Source organism: Suncus etruscus, chromosome 14 (assembly GCF_024139225.1).
Source record: "Suncus etruscus isolate mSunEtr1 chromosome 14, mSunEtr1.pri.cur, whole genome shotgun sequence".
Classification (NCBI taxonomy): domain Eukaryota; kingdom Metazoa; phylum Chordata; class Mammalia; order Eulipotyphla; family Soricidae; genus Suncus; species Suncus etruscus.
The window spans coordinates 15,949,049-15,968,216 of NC_064861.1; the positions used below are offsets into that span (position 1 = coordinate 15,949,049).

At 39.5% G+C, this 19,168-nt stretch overlaps 1 protein-coding gene across 1 annotated transcript in view; it reads right to left on the minus strand.

The window, feature by feature from the left end:
• Positions 1 to 19,168, minus strand: part of PRDM5 (PR/SET domain 5) — a 166,003-nt gene that overhangs the window by 89,606 nt on the left and 57,229 nt on the right. The window contains exons 4-8 of the mRNA XM_049786905.1: positions 12,889 to 13,063; positions 11,401 to 11,575; positions 9,905 to 9,997; positions 9,529 to 9,650; positions 5,809 to 5,888 (exon numbers count right to left, since the gene is read on the minus strand). Of these exons, the coding sequence (XP_049642862.1) occupies positions 5,809 to 5,888; positions 9,529 to 9,650; positions 9,905 to 9,997; positions 11,401 to 11,575; positions 12,889 to 13,063 (645 nt within the window). The remainder of the gene's footprint in view (positions 1 to 5,808; positions 5,889 to 9,528; positions 9,651 to 9,904; positions 9,998 to 11,400; positions 11,576 to 12,888; positions 13,064 to 19,168) is intronic.

A 19,168-nucleotide genomic window follows, 5' to 3' on the forward strand; every position in this document is an offset into this window, starting at 1 on the left:
ATTGGCCAGAGTCAGAGAGGAAGTCTATGACAGTATAACCTTTGAACCTTTGATTGTTGTGATTGGCTCATTGTGGTACATGAGCACAGGAACAAATGCAGCACATGCAGCACAGGAACATTCTGTCTGATACAGCAAATATAGGCCTAAACCTATGTTTTAACTGCAAAATTAGGGGGTCGTTTTATACGCCCGGTCGTCTTATACGCCAGCAAATATGGCACCACAGAAGACCCTGCAGGGATGACAGGAACACTAGAGTAAAATGTCAAGGCAGAGACCCTGCCTGCACCAGCAGAGTAATGAGTAATGTGTGCAGGACTAAGCTGGCTCTGGGCAATTATCTCTCTTGGTCTAAATAGCCTGGAATAACTCAAGGGAAAGAGATGGAACAGGAGCAAGGCTGAGAGGACATAGGCTTGCAATGGGACCTTAATCCTATACCTAACCACACATATAGTGGGTCTGATATATAACCTGCCTTCTCCAAATTCCAGAGATGAAGGACTCACCCTCCCACACTTGCCTCCACTTTAGATGCAGGCTGTGTGCCTGGGTTATTACCTGTGCTAACAAACAGATCAGAGGTTCCCAGGACACTCTAGCCCAGTTTATTTAATTTGCTCTGAACACATGCATGTATAATAGCTACTAAGTGGGTTAATAATATCCAAGTATATTATTTAGGAACAGCCAGATAGAATAAATGTATAGAGAAAGCTACTGAGAAACGGCACAGACATCCCATGTCTTCCCTGGGAGAAAAACTTACTCAACCTCAACCTAAGTCTCTACTTTTGGGTTTTATGGAAGCCTTCTTACTTGCACACAGACAATCCTGTCTCCTCAACAGTCCAATGGGATGAGAAGTCCCAAATCTCCTGTCACAGATCTAGTTCTCCTGCAAACCTGTGGCCACGTCTGGTATTTCCCAAATTACTTTCATGAGCACAAATCTGAAATACCAAATTGCCCACTTTTATGACTCTAAAATTGCTTCAGAAACAGAGGACAAGACAAAATATTTGAAGTCCTATTGCTCTATCAGTCAGCAAGTCCCAAGAGTTTGGTGAGCTGAAATCCAGGATTATGGACAAGACAGTGTCTGAATGACTAAACAACACATTTCTTGTAAATCATAACATCCTATCACTGCACTTGCAGTTACTTTTTAATTGAAGTCTTGAACCCTTCAAAGTCATTGGTGAGTATTTATAGCCAGCTATTTCTGAACTCCTGTTAATAATGATAGTTTTGCCCTTTCCCATGAATCAGGGAAGGTTATCAGGAATAAAGGATTCTTTATTGATAGCTTTCAACTGGTTTTGCCAAGATTCATCAGAGGAATCACTATCTATGGCAACCACTGCCTTACTTTTAGATTTGAAAAGCCAAAATTGCTCTTTCTCAAGAGCAATTAGGGTGTTCTTTCTATGAATGACATGAAAACCACATTTACCTCCAACAGACCTCTAAGAACCAGGTGCAGTCAATGAAAATTACTATTTTCAACCATATATTTTATTGACACTAAATAATTTCATAATTTTATATAATTATAACATTTCAGGTGTGCATCATTGAATTAAACATGTATACATATTACATTATTTTCACAATGACAAATCCATTTTTAGCTTTTCTTGTTTCAAGGAGTAGATATCAGCAGTGAGTTTAATTCAACAAAATCATGTTAAAAACATTTGTGTTGTCATCCAGGTTTTGTTAGTTCATGTATAGAATAGACAGTAAATTTAACGTAATTTTAATGGGTCCTCACTTTTTAAGAATGATAAATAATTACAGGTTTAACTTAAAGTCATCAGCTGAGTCCCATGTAAATTTTAGCCAGCCATTGAAGCCAGACAATCAAGTCCCAAGTGACCTCTTTTTCCAAGACTGTCCAGTCTGCACTGAAAACCTGTGGTGATTAATGAATTAATGAATTTCACAAGATCTGGAGAATTCGCTGCAGCTTTTCCGCCAGCACCTGTTGTGTCAACTGAAACTTCTTATGAACCAATCTCTGCTGGCTTCAAGATTTTATTTTGTAGCTTCCTCACTTCTCTCAGTCTTCATAGGATTTATGGGAATGAGCACCTTGACCTGGTTTAGGCATTGGCTAATACTGTAGCTGACTTGTCTCCTGCCCTTACCATGGAAAACTTTCCATTATCAGCAATGGTGCTGTTCCATGTTTTTATTCATAGGTTCATTTTTCAATTTGCTCACATGCTTTTCTTTTGCATACAAAATTTGGCAAACTAATCCAAGAAACCTAGCTTTCAGTCAGTTTGAGCCTTTGATAAACATACCTTCCACACTAAATTTCATCACTTCTAGCTTTTGACTTAAGTGTTTCCCTTGTAGGGCCATTGGACAAGTAACAATTCATTTAAGTTCAGCACCGTTTTTGCAAGGGAATGGGGGCTCAAAAAGGGAAAAAAATGGGAAATGTTGGTGGAACACAACATCAAAACAAGGTTGCTATTTCAAGGGAGTAAGCAATTCAGGACACACCAAGACAATTATCATTGTAACATCAAAAGTCCCTGGTAAACAGTTCACCATAACTGAATGATGGAAAAGTTGAAACTATTTCTATGATGCAGACATAAAGTCAGCATGGGCTGCTGTAAACAATGGCACTGCCAGACTTGCCTGATGAAAGGTTATCAGAAACCTACAATTTTAAAGAACACTGTATCTGCAAAAAACAAGTAAGCCATAGGCATGAGAATGGTTAGCCTGAAAGATTTCACCCCTTCTTCCCAAACACATGTTTTTATTAGAGTATGGAAAGTTAAATATCAATCCATAAGCAAAGGGTGACTATGAACCAAAATGTCACACTCACTTTATTAACTCTAGTTCTTAAAGGGTAAATTCAATTGCTCTTTCCTTGTGGTTTTGGTTTGCATTTCTCTAATGAATAGAAATACTGAGCATCATTTACTTGTGTACTGGACAGCTGCATAATTGGAGCAGAAAAGAAATGTACTCAGCTCCTCTGGCTATTTCTAACTAGTATTTTTATAAAGTTGTATGTGTTCTTTATATATATTGTGTATTAATCCCTTTTCTGACAGTGTTTTATGATCAGTTTCTCTCAAATCATTAACTTTTTTGTTTGATGGTTTTTTAGGCTGATATTTAGTTTGGTCTAATTCTATTGGTTTCTTGTGCCTCCCCACCATTCTTAGTTTTGCAGTCAGTTCCAAGGAACTTACAAATATAGGGATTTTTTCAGGGATTTTATGGAATGAGATCTTATATTTATGTTTTAGACATTTGGAGTAAATTTCTGTATATGATATAGGATGTGGTCCAGTTTAAATTTTTTTACATGTGGCCTTGCAGTTTTCTTTTCACCACTTATTAAAGAGTAATGTTTTCCAGTTTTATATTCTTATTTTGTCATAAATTGACTATGACTATATTCATAGTTTATTTCTGGGATCTCTATTTTGTTTCTTTAATTATTCTGTCTGATTTATAGATTAATGTCCCCTAATTTATAAGAGAACATTTACAATATATGAAGGCATTTTGCATTGTCTTATTTATAGTGGAAAATTCAGCCCAAAGCTATTTTCAAAATGCCTATGGCTTAATAAAATAATCTGTTTAAAATGAAAGTGACAGGTGATACTATTTATGCTGACTGCTAAGGAAAGCATGTTTTTTAAACATGTACAGCTTATCAAGTTTATAAGAATATTTATAATCTGAAGTTACAAATGCAACAATTTTCAAGAAGGACCATAACACATATCTACTGAAACATAAAGGTAGTACATAGATAGTAATGACAAATACTTTATTAGACTTTAATGCAATTAGGTATATTCATAAAGCACCATCTACTGGCAAGGTGAAATACTGCAACCAAACTTAGACATTCCTCATTCCCATCCAAGTAGAGTAAAAATGGAGTTGAATTCGGACCTGAACAATAGTATAGTCGTGCATGAGATCAACTCAGCTTCAATCCCTGTCATCCCATATGGTCCTCTGAGCACTGCCAGGAGTGGTTTCTGAGTGCAGAGCAGAAGTAGACCTAAGCATCATCAGGTGTAGCCCAAAAGCATACCATAAAAATGAGAAGTAAACACTGCCCATAAATTCAGCTAATAGATTGAGTCAGAAGGGCTTTAAGTTGAAAGAGGAACAATGTTGTGATTAGGAAGCATTGCACTGTGCAGGTTACTAATATTCTATAGACAACAGAGGCAATGTTTTCCAGCCATTTCCATGTGGGATTTCCATCTGCTAACATAGTCACAATCGATTTTGCTGAAACACTCAAACAGGTAGAATTTTTAATTTAATAAACTATCTTCAAGAGATTAGAAAAATAAAGCATTAAATTATAAAAGATGTTAAAACTTCCAAGAACAAGTACATGGAATAGCATTCTATGCAAAACTTATTTTACAAGTAACTTCAATGCTTATTTGCAGAGCACATTGTCCTTATGCAAAAATTACCCATAAGTTCACAAACTGTTCCCTACTTTAGAATAATTTAATCAAGTAACCACTTGGAACTGAAGGAAAAAAGTCTCATGTCACTTAGAGAAAAATAATGTAAAAGTGTTGATGAGTTAATGTCACATTTCACAGATGAGAAACAGACCCTCAAGGTTACTGAGAGGGTAAGTTAAGAAGATAACCACTTCTCTAACTGTCCAATAGTTCTGTATTTTTTTTATCCCTACAGGTCAAAATTACTCCATAACTTCAGTCAGACATCTTATTAACTTATTTCCTATGTCAGAGGTCAAATTCACAGTACATGGTTGGAGCTATAGGTTTGAGTGTCAGATGATTCTTAAGTCATGCCACGGGATTTGGGAATAATCTAGTTACAAAATGGAGAGCCAAAATTCATTTAAAAATCATAGCAAAAGTACTATCACTAATAGCATTGCCTCTCTTCCTCAGTATTAAATCTCTTGACAGAAAATATTGTATGTTTTTAAACAGTCTAAAAAACATACACATGGGGCCGGAGAGATAGCATGGAGATAAGGCATTTGCCCCTCATGCAGAAGGTTGGTGGTTCAAATCCTGGCATTCCATATGGTCCCCTGAGCCTGCCAGGAGCGATTTCTGAGTGTAGAGCCAGGAGTAAGCCCTGAGCACTGCCAGGTGTGACCCGAAAAAACAAAAAATAAAAAAACACATACATAATTAGGAAATATCATTGATATCTTTGCTAAAATATGAAGTTTTGATTCTGCATATGAACAAAAATCTAAGTTTCATTTTAATTCTGTGAAACACTGTATTAAATTATTATTAATATTGCTAAGGTTAATAATACCACTTATTTAGATAACTTTTTCAAATGAAAATAGTTTAGTAAGGTTTATAGTTATAAATGAAATCCATTAAGTATCATTTCTCCCAACATGAGGGTTTTGTTGATATTTTTGATATGCTAATACTTCTAGTTCTTCAAATATAAATATAAAATACATATCTGTTTACTAATTAAATGTCACTATAGAGCATAGTACAAAAATACACAATAATTCCTGAGCAAGCAGCAACTGGCAAAGCTGGAAACCAGAATGGAGTGTCAGAGCAAAGACATGAGGGTCAAGACATGATCCTATCAATGGAGGAACGCTTCAACAACTTAAAATATTCTTTTCAACATTCACTTTTCTACATGTCTTTCATGCACTTAATAACAAAGGTTTGTGCTAGCTTAAAAAATGCTTCAAAATATACATGACAGACAACCTAGATGACTATAAGAGCTTACAATCCAATAAGCAGTAGAAGCTATTTTACTAACCTTTCTATGTTCCCTCAGACTCGATGCTGAAGAACACTTTTTGTTGCATACTGAGCAGATGAGTTTTTTCTTAGGATCTCCTAAAGAATAAAACCACATACATCAGGACTTAAACAGAAACAGTCAAAGGGTCATCAGATACTATATTGCATGTGATAGGTAACATCTAAAGAGCAACTAGTAATTTGGCAATTAGAGAAGAAAATTTTCCCAAGAAAAATCAGCACCTGACAACTCCCCATACAAATGTGCCATGTATGCGGAGCTGCTGAGAATATCCTTTCCCAACTAACACACACTGTCTGAGCACTCCCTCAGTAAGGCTATAATCCCTAACTTTCTTTTCCTGTTCCTCTTTCACAGCTGGCCAGAGAAATACATGAGCTAAACCACTTCTTGCTTCTCTTCCCTGTCCTGGCTATGCCCAATCCCTCCAATTCCCTCAACCTTTACTCCCCAAAAACTAAATCAGAGCTCCTCTGAGGAGAAAAATGGGGAAAAATTATGTTCATCTGAAAACAGAGGAAAATTGTGGTCTTCAATAAGTATGAAAGCACATGGTTAGCCCCATAAAAATCTAAGATAAAGTCAAGAAGTGAGTATCTGTCCCACTCCATGTGGCCTTATAGGTAACTGGGAAGATTCTTAGGATCCATCAGCTTCCCTGGGCACAAGGGTACAAGTATCTACAAAGTCATTATTTAAACCTTCCCCTATTTCCATTTTCCTATATTTGGCTAAATACAAATATCTGGTGTGTAGTTTCCACTTTTTAAAATACTCAGAGTCCACATTCTTTTCAAAGGTAGGAGAAGCTTGAGAGATGGTATAAGCCATACTGACACTGCAATAAGATCTCACACAGGTATGTCACCTCAACAGCATGGGTTCTGTGAAAGCATATAAATCACAATCTGAAACCTAGTTTCTCTCTACAGCTGGTGTTTCCTATAGAGGGGAAAGGAAACATTTCCAGTGACCAATGGGATGAGTGAGTAAAAAAGATATGGTGCAGATATACAATGGAATATAACTCTGCTTAAGAAAAAATGAAATTCAGGGCCCGGAGAAATAGCACAGCAGCGTTTGCCTTGCAAGCAGCCGATCCAGGACCTAAGGTGGTTGGTTCGAATCCTGGTGTCCCATATGGTCCCCCGTGCCTGCCAGGAGCTATTTCTGAGCAGACAGCCAAGAGTAACCCCTGAGCATTGCCAGGTGTGGCCCAAAAACCAAAAAAAAAAAAAAAAAAAGAAAGAAAAAAGAAAAGAAAAAAAAAAAAAAAGAAAAAAGAAAATTCTGGAACAAGAGAGATGGCTCAGAGGACAGAAGTACAGGTCTTGAATCCACAAGGAGTAGAGTTTAGTTCCTAGCACCACGTGCCTAATCCCCAAGATGAATGGCTCTAGCCCTAGACAGCCCCCAAGAAATGCTAGATGTGGCCCTGATGGCCCCCGACACTGGCAGATCCTAGCATTGAATCATCTGTCATAAAGGATTATTTCCAGGTTCCTTGAACACTGCTTGGGAAGTCCCTACCCCCCCCCCAAAGAAATAAATAAAATCTTGCCTGTGACAACATGAATGAGCTATAGGGGATACGCTAAGTGAAATGAAAAACTACCAGATGACCCCATTCTGTTGTGAGATAGAGAGATGCAAAGGCTCAGACAAAATCAAACAAACACCAACCATTTGACTCTGACCACAGAACTGAGGTTACTGGAGGGGAACAGGGACAGAGAACAGGAACAGGGACAGACACTGGCACTTTGGTGGAGAGTGTGCTGTGAAGACAGAGATTCAGAAGAGATCTGAAACTGTGTCCCTAAGATACAGTCACAATCATAAAAACTAGCATTGCCTTAAATAAAGTAACGCACAGCATAAACACATCACACACACACACACACACACACACACACACACACATACACACACACACACCTGCTTTCTTATCAGCATCTTCCGTTCTAAGTACCTAACAAGAACATTCCTCATCATCAATATGATGATTTACTACTTTTTGTTAGTGGTAAAAGTTACCAGATATCCTCTTTATTTAACTACCTTTGCCTCCCTCTAGTAAATGCTCTGCCACTGTATGCATGAACACTGTCTTGTTCTTTTCAAGGTGGAATATTCTCTCCCAAAAGGGGAGGAAGGAAAGAAATTATGAATGATACACTATACCAAAGTCAGCCAAAAATAAGTACACCCAGTGACCTTTGGCTGAAATCCAGTGAATTTTACCTTTTATAAGATCCACGCACAGAAAAAATTAAAAACTTCCTTTTAGGAATGGTTTCCTCCAAAATCACCATGAATTCCAGAATCAATAATATCCTAATATCTCAGGCCAATTACAAGAAGCCTCCAAGAAATTATACTTCTAGCACAGTCTGAAGACCATATGCTTAATAACAAGAAAGCAAGTTTCCAGAGTTTTCAGCTTGCATCTGGTTTTTCACTTAGTTCAGCAAAGTTAACTTTAAAATTGACATGAAAGATTTGTTCTAATACATTGCAGACAGAGATGGGGAAAATTAAGAACAGCATTTTAACTACAATGGCTTAAAAAGACTAGGAAGACAGGTCTATCACAAAGCTACAAGGCCCCATGCTCAATGTAAAGAATGAATGTTCATCTTCCCTGAATCAGCCTCACAGTCTCATGAAGAAAATAGAGGGGATGAGGGCTAGTGACATGCATTCCCTAAAGAGGCCTGAACTACCAGAAGCATTCATGTGTAGCTTCCCTTTAGTGGACAGCCCAGACTGAGAGAGCAAACTATCCTCTACTAATATGTTCAGGGAGACATGGCTTGGCTGCTTGGCTAATAAATACACATCGAACCAGACAACATTCAGCCTGGCCATTCACCGTTATTCCTCTGTGGGGAAGGTAAGGGACAGGGGAAAAAAATAGAAGCGACTTTCTGGCCTCCCAAGGACACCCTGATCCTGACTGCCTCCAACCCCACCCGAATCAAAGGCAACAGTGGACTCCCAAGAAGAGCAGAGGCCCAGAAGGGTGTGAGAAGTTCCATGAACTTCAGCCTTCTCTGAGGAAAAACGACAGGAGGAAGTAGAAAGTTAACTCTGATGCCCCAGCCAGCTGCTCATATAATAGATTCAATCCCTCCCTGAAAACGCGCTTCCCATGTGCAGAGCAGATGAAATCTCAGTGACAGTCAAATGTTATAATTGTTTCATTGTTTAGCTAGCCATTAGAAGGAATTCAAATAGTGTCTGCTTTATTAATCCAAACACATCCAAGCCCCATATCCAAATGCAGCCAGTAATTTCCTCCAAATAGGAGAAACATAAGCAGCTTTTGAAGCAGCTTTCCTGTAAAAAATATTAAGGCAGAAGTGTGTGCCTCTGAGCTTGAATCTATCTGTCCAAAAAGAAATTTTACGCATTTGCAATGTTAAAAATTAGCTTTTAAAACTTCTAGGAACTTTTTCTGCATGCAAAACTGACTCCCAAGCAGTGGTGAAGAATTCAGAGAAAGGAGAGGAGACAAAAGTTGCTGAAATCCACTTGAAAAAGAAATAGTGTTTGGCAAAAGGAAAAGCCCCACCACCAGCTAGAGTTCCACATCTGTGTGGGACACAAGGGGAAAGCACAGCGCAGGGCTAGGGCAAGTATTGAAACCAGAGCCCTGTGGCCCATAGGGAGGAAGCCCCCTCTCCAAAGGACCCTCCTACGATGTCTCACCAGTGTGCACGTTCTCCTGGTGTCTTCTCAGGGCATCCTTGCTCTTCAGCCTCTTTCCACAGCTGTCGACCTTGCACACAAACCGGGCATCCCCCCGGCAAGTCTCCTGGTGCCGCTCAAAACTACAAGACAATCAGGAAGGGGGTACAGGAAGAAGTGATGAGGACCACACAAGCTTCTGAGCTGGCCAGCCGGGCATTCTTTTATGAATCAGCCTTCTCCCTCCCCCCCACCCCCCAGAGGGCTCTCTGGGTCATTTCATGGGCTGCCCAGGTGGGGAAGCAGGAAAGTCTTTAAATGCTCATGGGGCAATGAGTCACAACATGCACAAAAAGGGACCCCACAAGGACGTAAGATGATAACAGAGAAACAAAACCTTGGTGTGGAACTGAAGGATGCATTGCAGTTGGAGCATTGAAAACTTTGAGAAGAGTCTTTCAAGCTGCTTTTTACTTTGCAGTGAAGAACGCTGAAAGGAAATGAAAGGTAGAGGAAAGAAAAACTGGAAGTGTGAAACCAAAACTTAGGAAAAGATCACTACAGAAAAACATCGTCCTCATCTCTCGTCATGCTCTTTTAAACTTTGAGTAGTGCCTAACTTAAGACCCAGTTAAGCCAAAGATTCTTTTTTTTTTTTTTTTTTTTTTTTTTTTTGGTTTTTGGGCCACACCCTGTGACGCTCAGGGGTTACTCCTGGCTATGCGCTCAGAAGTTGCTCCTGGCTTCTTGGGGGACCATATGGGACGCCGGGGGATCGAACCGCGGTCCGTCCTAGGCTAGCGCAGGCAAGGCAGGCACCTTACCTCCAGCGCCACCGCCCGGCCCCAAAGATTCTTTTATGTACAATCATTAATAAGACATGAAATAAATACCATGCTGGTGATAACAGAGTTTACAATCCATTCATTAAAACGTACATAGCACTTGACTGGGGTTTTTTTTGTTTTTGTTTTTGTTTTGGAGCCTAATACCTAATTTCCAAGGGTATAATCCTTGTGTTATGTAAGCTTTATTACATTTTATGCAAACTTTTCCATCTCAAATTTCATGAGCAAAAGCAGAAATGTAGTTATACTGAATGCAGTCTCAATATGAAATACAGCACATTTCCTCATTTTTCTTGAATAAAAAAATGAAACATTAAGATGTCACAGATTTCTTGTTCAAATGGTGACAGCCTGTCAAAATGGTGATATGTGTCTACTTTCTCACCTTTTTGAATTCATAATAGCATGTGATTACTATGAACAGATTAATAAGGAAAGCAGAACACTGTGATATCATTTGATTAACCTAACCATCATGTCCTGTAACCTCTTATTCTATAAATTATTCATCAATTAAAGAAAAATTCTGTGAAAAACTGTCATAAAAAGTGTACCGCCCAAACACTCCTGTTTCTCTTTAGTAAATATTCCCTATACTGATTTCAAAAGGAACATCCAACACAAAAAAAAAAAAAAACAAAAACTTACCTGTCCCCTCCTAACAGTAGCAAAATTTTAACTGAACTTCTAACTGAAGTTAACTTCAAACTTCTAACTGAAGTTCATATTAGCAAAATAACAAATTAATGTTAAGTTATAAAGTGGACAATCACCTTTCAGCATAAATATTTCCTTGCTAAACTTCACAATTAGAATGTTCTGGGATTCAACATATGATACTAAACAATGACGAGTCCACAAGCATAAGGAATGTTTCCGTTCTCCCAACTCAAGCCTTCACACAGTCTAAGCAAACTATGTGACTGAATCAAGTTCAAGAATCTAAACAAATTGAATTAGCATCTCATTTTAAAGAGGTTTTTTTGGGTTTTGTTGCTTTTATTTTTTTCCGGTGGGTAGGGGGCATCTTTTTGACTGTACGCACTGTCGCTGCAAAGCTTGCTTTACTGGGAATTTCCTCTTGCAATTCTTGCACTTGAATTCCTTTTCCTCTATGGGCTTCTGGTGCAAGGTCTGAAGATGCTCGGCCAGAATCACCTCACTGGTAAAAGTGGATTCACACTGGGGACAGGTCTGGTCCTCTTTGCTGCGAAAACCATCTGCATATTAAGATGGACACAGATGTAGAGACAGAATTAAAACCAAGACTGCCTCATGTCTGTCCTCATTTTAAAATAAGGCTTGTTTTTAATAGTTTCTAATTAATAACTCATATTTTGTTTGCAAGTAAAAGTGACCATGAAAAAGTGATACTAAGGGGATGAGATATGAATTATTTTCTAAAAGATTTCTGTTGTTTTACCAGAAATAAAATACAAATTCAATTCTTTTTAAATAATCAAAACATACATGGGTATATTCTCCTACAAACAGCAAGATATTAAGCTGTACCTCTGAAAAACTTTATTGAGATGTAAAATTAATAACAGATAAGTATTAAGGAGGTATTGAAAATCTCAGTTAAAAGAGTGAACAAAACAACAGCATGGCCTGAGGGCAATGAATAAAGGCAGAAACACTGACAAGGAGGGATAAAGAATTCCAGACACCCCAAATCTGACATTCCAAAACAGCATCAGTATATCTGAACAACATAAAACAGCCTAGCCTTGCCTCCCCCTTAAATAATCCAACTCAAAGACATAAAAGTAGAAGTCAACAACTCTGAAGACATGCATACTTTTCTCAGCTTAGGTGACCAAAAGGAATCAAAACCTCCCCTCAAAGAAATCCCCAAGGCAACTATAGAGACCAGTGTCTGCGGGAACTTTTAGGTACCAAATTCATTTTTGAGGAAGGATCAGTCCATAATGAAGTGATGTCACCCATGACATGCCTCTTGCTTCTTTTCAGCCCTGTTGTTCCCTCACTGAGCAGGTAACAAAGGAGCGCTCTAGCTCCTGAGGGGCAGAACTTACTGACCCGATTCCACCACAGGTTTGTGGTGATCCCAAAAGTGCTCCCATCCACAGGCCTCTATCATCAGAATAGAAAGAGTTGCAAAAGATTGGGGGAACTCAAATCATCCCAAAGAAGCATGAGAAACAAGAATTACAGGGGCCCAGAACCTGAGCTCTCCCTGTTTTGTGCAGATGAGCCAGTGAAGGTCCAGCACTGTGATAGGCCCAGTTTCCAGACACATGAGAGGCAAGTCAGAGGCAAAGACAGAAGCTCACAGGGCCTTCCATTCCACAACACAGGGGATCTGTCTCTCACCTCAGGCAGGTTCTGCAGGCACATCCATGCTTCGTGCCCAGCACCCACCTTTTCCTGCTGGTACTTGAGCCACTATGGTTTATTCCCCATCCAGGACAGCAATAACTGCCTAGAGACCATCTCTTCTGACAATGCCACTATCTTCCAGCCCCACTGTCAGTGCTGCAAGTCATTCAGAAGAGTGAATAATAAATACCTTTTCTGCTTGCTGTCAATTGGCTATCAGGATTTTGCATTTGCCCTTCATTGATCACTGTTGTCATGGGCCCATCTTCCTCATCACTCTCCAGGTCACTGTCGAGGTAGCCAATCAGAAGCTCTGTATCTGTTTCTATATCTTCAACGGCCAAGTAGAAAATGTTTTCTCCTTCCTGAGACAAAGTTGAGACAGAAATGTATGTTACCATTTGTCATATTAGCTCAGTGAATCTTTATAAATGCTGAACAGATGGCTTGTGTCTGAAAGTAATAAAGACAACATTTTTAGAGGCATGGTATACAGGTACCAATGATAAAGCACTAGGAATGTACATATTTTTAATAGTTATTAGACTCTCCAGTTAACCTGGACGCTGAAAAAGAAACTGTATAATAAATCCTGGCCAACAAAATACAGATTTAAAACAGGGACAGTCCTACTTCTCAGATAAAATAAGGTTAATTACTTTCCATTTTAAAATTACTTTTGCATGATTAACTGGACATGTAGAGGCCCACCCAGGTGGTAGAGGATCTATATGTGAAGTAATGGGGTCACTAACACAGAAAACAATAAGATACTCAGAATTTTATTAGCATGAACACCAAATGTACAATAGGAAAAAAATATTTTTCAAATTGCAAAGTACCCATTGAACAAAAAAACTGGTTCCCCAAACAGAATTTTCTTTTCGCTAGACTGGGCACCTGGAAGTGTCTGAGTATGGACAGAGATGCCCTAAATACTTCCCCTAAAAGTACAGAAGACAGATGAAAAGAAAACCAGACCCTCTAGCTAAATACCACAATTTGAATCAAATTCCAGAAAGTGAAACTGGGAATGAAACAATCGATTCTAAAGGCCCCACAAATCCCAACCCCTAAAGGACTTAGGAGAGAGGTTTGGGGAGAGGGGCCACTTCCCTAAGAAACACCAGAAACTTCACACTTGGAATCCACAAGCACAAAAGTTTCTCTGGGCCGGGGTCAAACATCAGGGAAGTCACAAGTGAGGCTTCACGGCTGGCAGTCCCCTGGAGAAACAGCCAGAATTGCTCATTTACATAGTTTAGGTTTGCAGTGGATAGGTTGCTGGGGTTCAAATGAAGCCAAAGCAGAGCCTGGATTTATTGAACCTTCATGGTGTGTGAAGGGACAGCAGGACAATAAGTTCCACCAGGAGTGAAATAATACATGGAACTCAGAACAAAGCTGTCTCCTCTGGCGATATCACAGGCCATGTGTTTGGGCAAAGGAAAAGTAGGAGGGCAGTAGAATGTGATGAATATATCTATGGCCACAGAGATGCAAGAAGCCCATATAAATGCTCAGGTGAAGAAGGTGAGAGGTGGAAGTTGACACTCAACAGTGATTTAGTTGAGTTTACTTTTTTGTTTCCTACTAAGATCTACAAGATAGCTTTGAAATTTTATGGAACAAAAGTGGAAATGATGACTTTGCCTTAAAAGGTTGCACAAATATCCACAGAATGGAAACAGATTTAACGATTAGCTATTATTACTTACTAAAGGGAAATTCCTATCACATTTAGCACACTACAAGAAGTGTTTTTCATGTTATACCTCCAGATATGAAGGATAGAACCACTAGGACAACGAGTGCTGAAAATGATCATTCTGGACAAGAAATTGGGTGCAGAAAGGAGGTAAAGTGATATTTATGATGCCCCTTCAGCAACAAAGGTGCAAACCACACTGTCTAAAAGGAAAAAAAACGAAAGTGAAAGAGAGAAAAAAGAGAGAAGTAAAATACATGCCCCCAGAGACAGGCAGATGGGGAGGGCGGGAGGGAAACTGGGGACACTGGTGGTGGGAAATGTGTACTGGTGAAGGGTGCTATACACTGTAGGACTGAAATTCAATCATGAAGAACTTTTTAAATGTGAAAAAATCAGCTGTATTATGAATGTGTTTTAACTACAGTGTTTAAACAATTACAAAATTTAAAAAGGTGGGGGCCCGACTGAGAGTACAGACAGCAGGTTCATTTGCCTTGCATGCGGCTGACCCAAGTTCGATCCCTAGCATCCCATGTGGTCCCCAAGCCCACCAGGAATAATTCCTGAGTGCAGAGCCAAGAGTAACCCCTGAGCACCACTGAGTGTGGTCCTAAAAAAAAACAAAAAAACTTAATTTAAAATTTAAAAAAGAACACTGAACTCACTTCTATACAACTGTTATAAAAAATCAGAATAACACATATGTGCAGCAAGCGAGGCCTCTATGAATAAACTCAGAAGTTGTTCTTTCTAGTGTTAGGAAAGTACTCTCAGAGAGTAGTTATCCAAAGCAACAAAGGCCTCATAAAAATTTCAGAGTGCAATCAATCTTGGGGTTTATCTGATCAATATCCAAGAAAGTTAATTAGGATGGTTTTCCTGCACATTAGTCATTCATTTGGTGATGGCCTTCAGAGCCCCAAAATATTTGATCATTTTAAACATGATAACAAGAATTGATACTATAGTCCTGAGACAGAGCACATGTCTGCTAAGAACTCAGTAATTAAAAAAGGACTTTGTAATAAACTGGCATGTTGCATGCCCTGACAGCAGTTTCCATGCAAATGCGCGAAAAATAGGCTTCCCTGAATCAACTAGCAATTCTTGGGCACTAGCCAGATGTCTGAGAATTCACTCCACGCTGCTCTACCATCTAACCAGAGTCCTATAGATTCCACTGGACAAAGGGTAATCTCTGAGACAACAGAGCCCAGCACTTGGAACTGTGTGCAGGCATCCAAGCAACAACCAACTTTGAAAGTTCCTGCTAACCTGTCCTTAGATGCAGGCGGAGACCTGTACTTTTGAGTTAAATAGAGATCAGAGTTTCCTAGACACCCACCCCAGGTTCTATTCATTGGTCCAAGAGACTTCTGGAACTCAGGAAACCCATCTACTTACTAGATGAGCAGCTTTTACAAAGGATATTTTTCAGGAACATTGAGGTGGAAGAGATGCACAGGGCAAGGTATGAAGGGAAAAGGCCACACAGTCCCATGCTCTTTCCTGGCATGCAGTTTCCCAAAGCTCCACCTTTTTGCCAATCCCCAAATGTACCAAACCTGGGGGTAGGGTTATATGAGCACCATCCATGGGCAGGCTTGATGGATTCCTTGACCACTGGTCCCTCTCCCCACTGGAAAATCAAGGGAAGTAATCAGAAATCAATCCTCACCATGGTTCCCCCTACAACCAGTCAATCTTAAGGTGTTTTCCCAAATTACTACATAAACAAGGATCACATTTGATGACACTTTACTAGGTAGGCAATTCCAAGGCTTCCATGAGCTTTGAGCTAGAAACTGAGAGTAAATACCAAAGACAGAGGAAAATATTTTAGTCGACAGAACAGGTATTTATTATATATGGCATTATTGCAATTAGTTAAAACTTTAATGTGAGTAAAGGCAGAATGACAGTCCCCTGGGACAAAACATAGGTTTTTTTACATGCCTAAATATGATAAAAAATATCATTAGAAGTACTATGTTATTCCTCATTTAATGGTAGCCACCCATTTCCCCTGCCACTGCCCATGACAATAATTAATCTCTTCCTTTTTTTTTTTTTTTTTTTTTTTTTTGGTTTTTGGTTTTTGGGCCACACCCAGCGGTGCTCAGAGGTTACTCCTGGCTGTCTGCTCAGAAATAGCTCCTGGCAGGCACGGGGGACCATATGGGACACCAGGATTCGAACCAACCACCTTTGGTCCTGGATCGGCTGCTTGCAAGGCAAACGCCGCTGTGCTATTTCTCCGGGCCCCTATAATCTCTTCCTTTTAACTGCTACTAAAATAATTTTAAGAAAGACAAAAACTGCTTCATTTCTACGCCTCATCAGTTGAATAAACCAGCAGCTCAGCTTTATACAAGTCTCCTTTATACAAAACCTCTGATTGTCAGAACCTGCAGATTCCTCTCCAGAGTTCTCTTGGGAAAGTTTCCCACCTGGAGACCCTTCTCAAGCCAAGAGACCCAATAATCTGGGACTCAGCATCTTTGTCTCATTGCCATTAGCCTGACAGTGACCTTTTGCTCTATCTTTATAACTGACTTAATATTATGACTCTGAAATCAACCTCCCTAATGCAGCTGTCACTTTTGGTCACAGGCCTGTGGCTTCTTCAGGACAGAATTCCTCCTCACATTTCATTTTTAGGGATAAATTAATTTCTTAGCTTGGGGCTTGTGCCTGGCTTGATTCTGGTGACTGGATCCAGGTGAATCTAGTGCCAACACTTTGGCTAAGAAAGATGCTCAATAATACTTATTCAAAAAATAAAATTCCTCAGCTGGTTTGTCTTCATATCACCGGCTAAGGCACACAACAGTGATTTTTCCAACTGCTATTTATCTCTTGCAATACTGTTGCTTGTTCTGAATATTTTATATTTTATATATTTTTTCTCTTCACTTTACCTTATTCACTAATCATTCTCAGCTGCCACTTTTTGGTATGTTAAGCCATTGGCCATTCAAAAAAGGCCCAATAATCTGAATGTCACACAATGGAATTTGGAAAAAATTTAATACTGACCATTAATTTTAAAAGATTCATCAAGGGACCAAAGAGATAACACAGCTATAAGGCATTTGCTTTGCACGCGGCCAACTCAGGACAGGTTCGAATCCCAGCATCCCATATGGTGCCCCAAGCTGCCATGTGTGACCCAAAAACCAAAAAAAAAAAAAATCACCAATAGAAAAAAACTGCATACACAGTAGAGATATACTTCCCCAAAATGAAAATTATATCAACAAAAGTCTTAATTTGCTTTTAAATAGGGAACCTGCAAGGATCTTTCCATAACCTCCTGCCAGTTTACACATTACTAATTCTCCTATAAATAGATGCAGTGACTTGATACCAGGAGACACAAATTGCCTCAAGTTCAAAGATTAGCAAAATAACTAAGCTAACGCTCTAATAACTAGTTTCCTCATTAGTAAAATGTAGAATACATCTGTGTTTACCTTATAGAAAAAAATGTAAAGGTAAGGCAGGGCTAGAGAGAGTACAAGAGAAAAGGCTCTTGCCTTGCACACAGCCAATCCTAATTTTTGTCCCTGCCACCACATATGTTCCCTGAGTACCACCAGGAGTGAGAGCCAGAGCCTGACTACAGAGACAGGAGTAAGCCTTGAATATTTCTATTCTCCCATTAAAATCTCCCCAGTAAAATCTAGCAAGCACACAGCACATGATATATAGCTTTTGTTATTGTTGTTTTTACAGTGAGCCAGTGGTTAAAAAGATTCTTTTGTCCCTCAAAATATATATCAAACTCACATACACAAAGTTGTTTCAACAATGAGGATCTTGGTTAAATTTCAATTGGCCAAAGTGCTTTCAGTTATAAATATAATTTAATCCCACTTCCTGCCTACCTGAAATCTGAATGGCTCTCTCTAGATTTCTGGCTATCACATTCTGCATTTGCTAATACTAATGGCTGCTTTGGTTTGGACCTCTCATTCCTGTCTGGTTTGGACCTTTTATTCTCATCTCTGGACCTAAGCAGATTTCAACTGACCATCAGAACCTGTAAAGTAGGAAAGATTTTCCAGAACAGTGTTTTTGGTGCTAAACATGGGAGCTACAAGGGCAAACCATGACAGTGGCTCACTCTACTCCTACAACACTCTCACACTCTCAATTCCAGAATTCCCAACTCCACTTAATACATCCCATCAATATTATTGACTAAATCCATTGCTTTATCTCCAGTCCCAGTTCAGGAGCCTCAAAGTCTAGAGTTAGTCACTTTTACCCCACCCCCCATTCTCCTCGTATAACCTTAGGTGATAATAAGACCTGCCCATTTCTGGGAGGGGTCTTTGGTAGGTAACAAAAGGATTGCCTCAGGGCCAAAAGGCAGATTGAGAGAGATTCAGCAAGAGAGAAGCAGAAGAGCTGGCAGGATGGAGGGGGAAGAAACATGTTAAGATGGCAGGGAAGCTGGGATAGGGTGCTTAAAAGGTTAGCCTAGCCCTAGGTGGCTAGGATCTTGAATAAAGCTTCATGTCTTCTGAAATCTGACTGCCTGTGGATCATTTCCTCTTGGCTACCCTGAGACCTCAGACCCTCCGGCTGGGGAGAGTTGCAAGGCATGGCCTGGGCTGGAAGAGAAGGGCCTCCCTCCATCCATCTCACCATCATCCAGCCCCATCCAGGACTCCATAATTAATATCTTATTCAACAACTGGCGCCAACAGTCAATTCCAATATGTTACCAATTTGATTCGCAATAACTGAA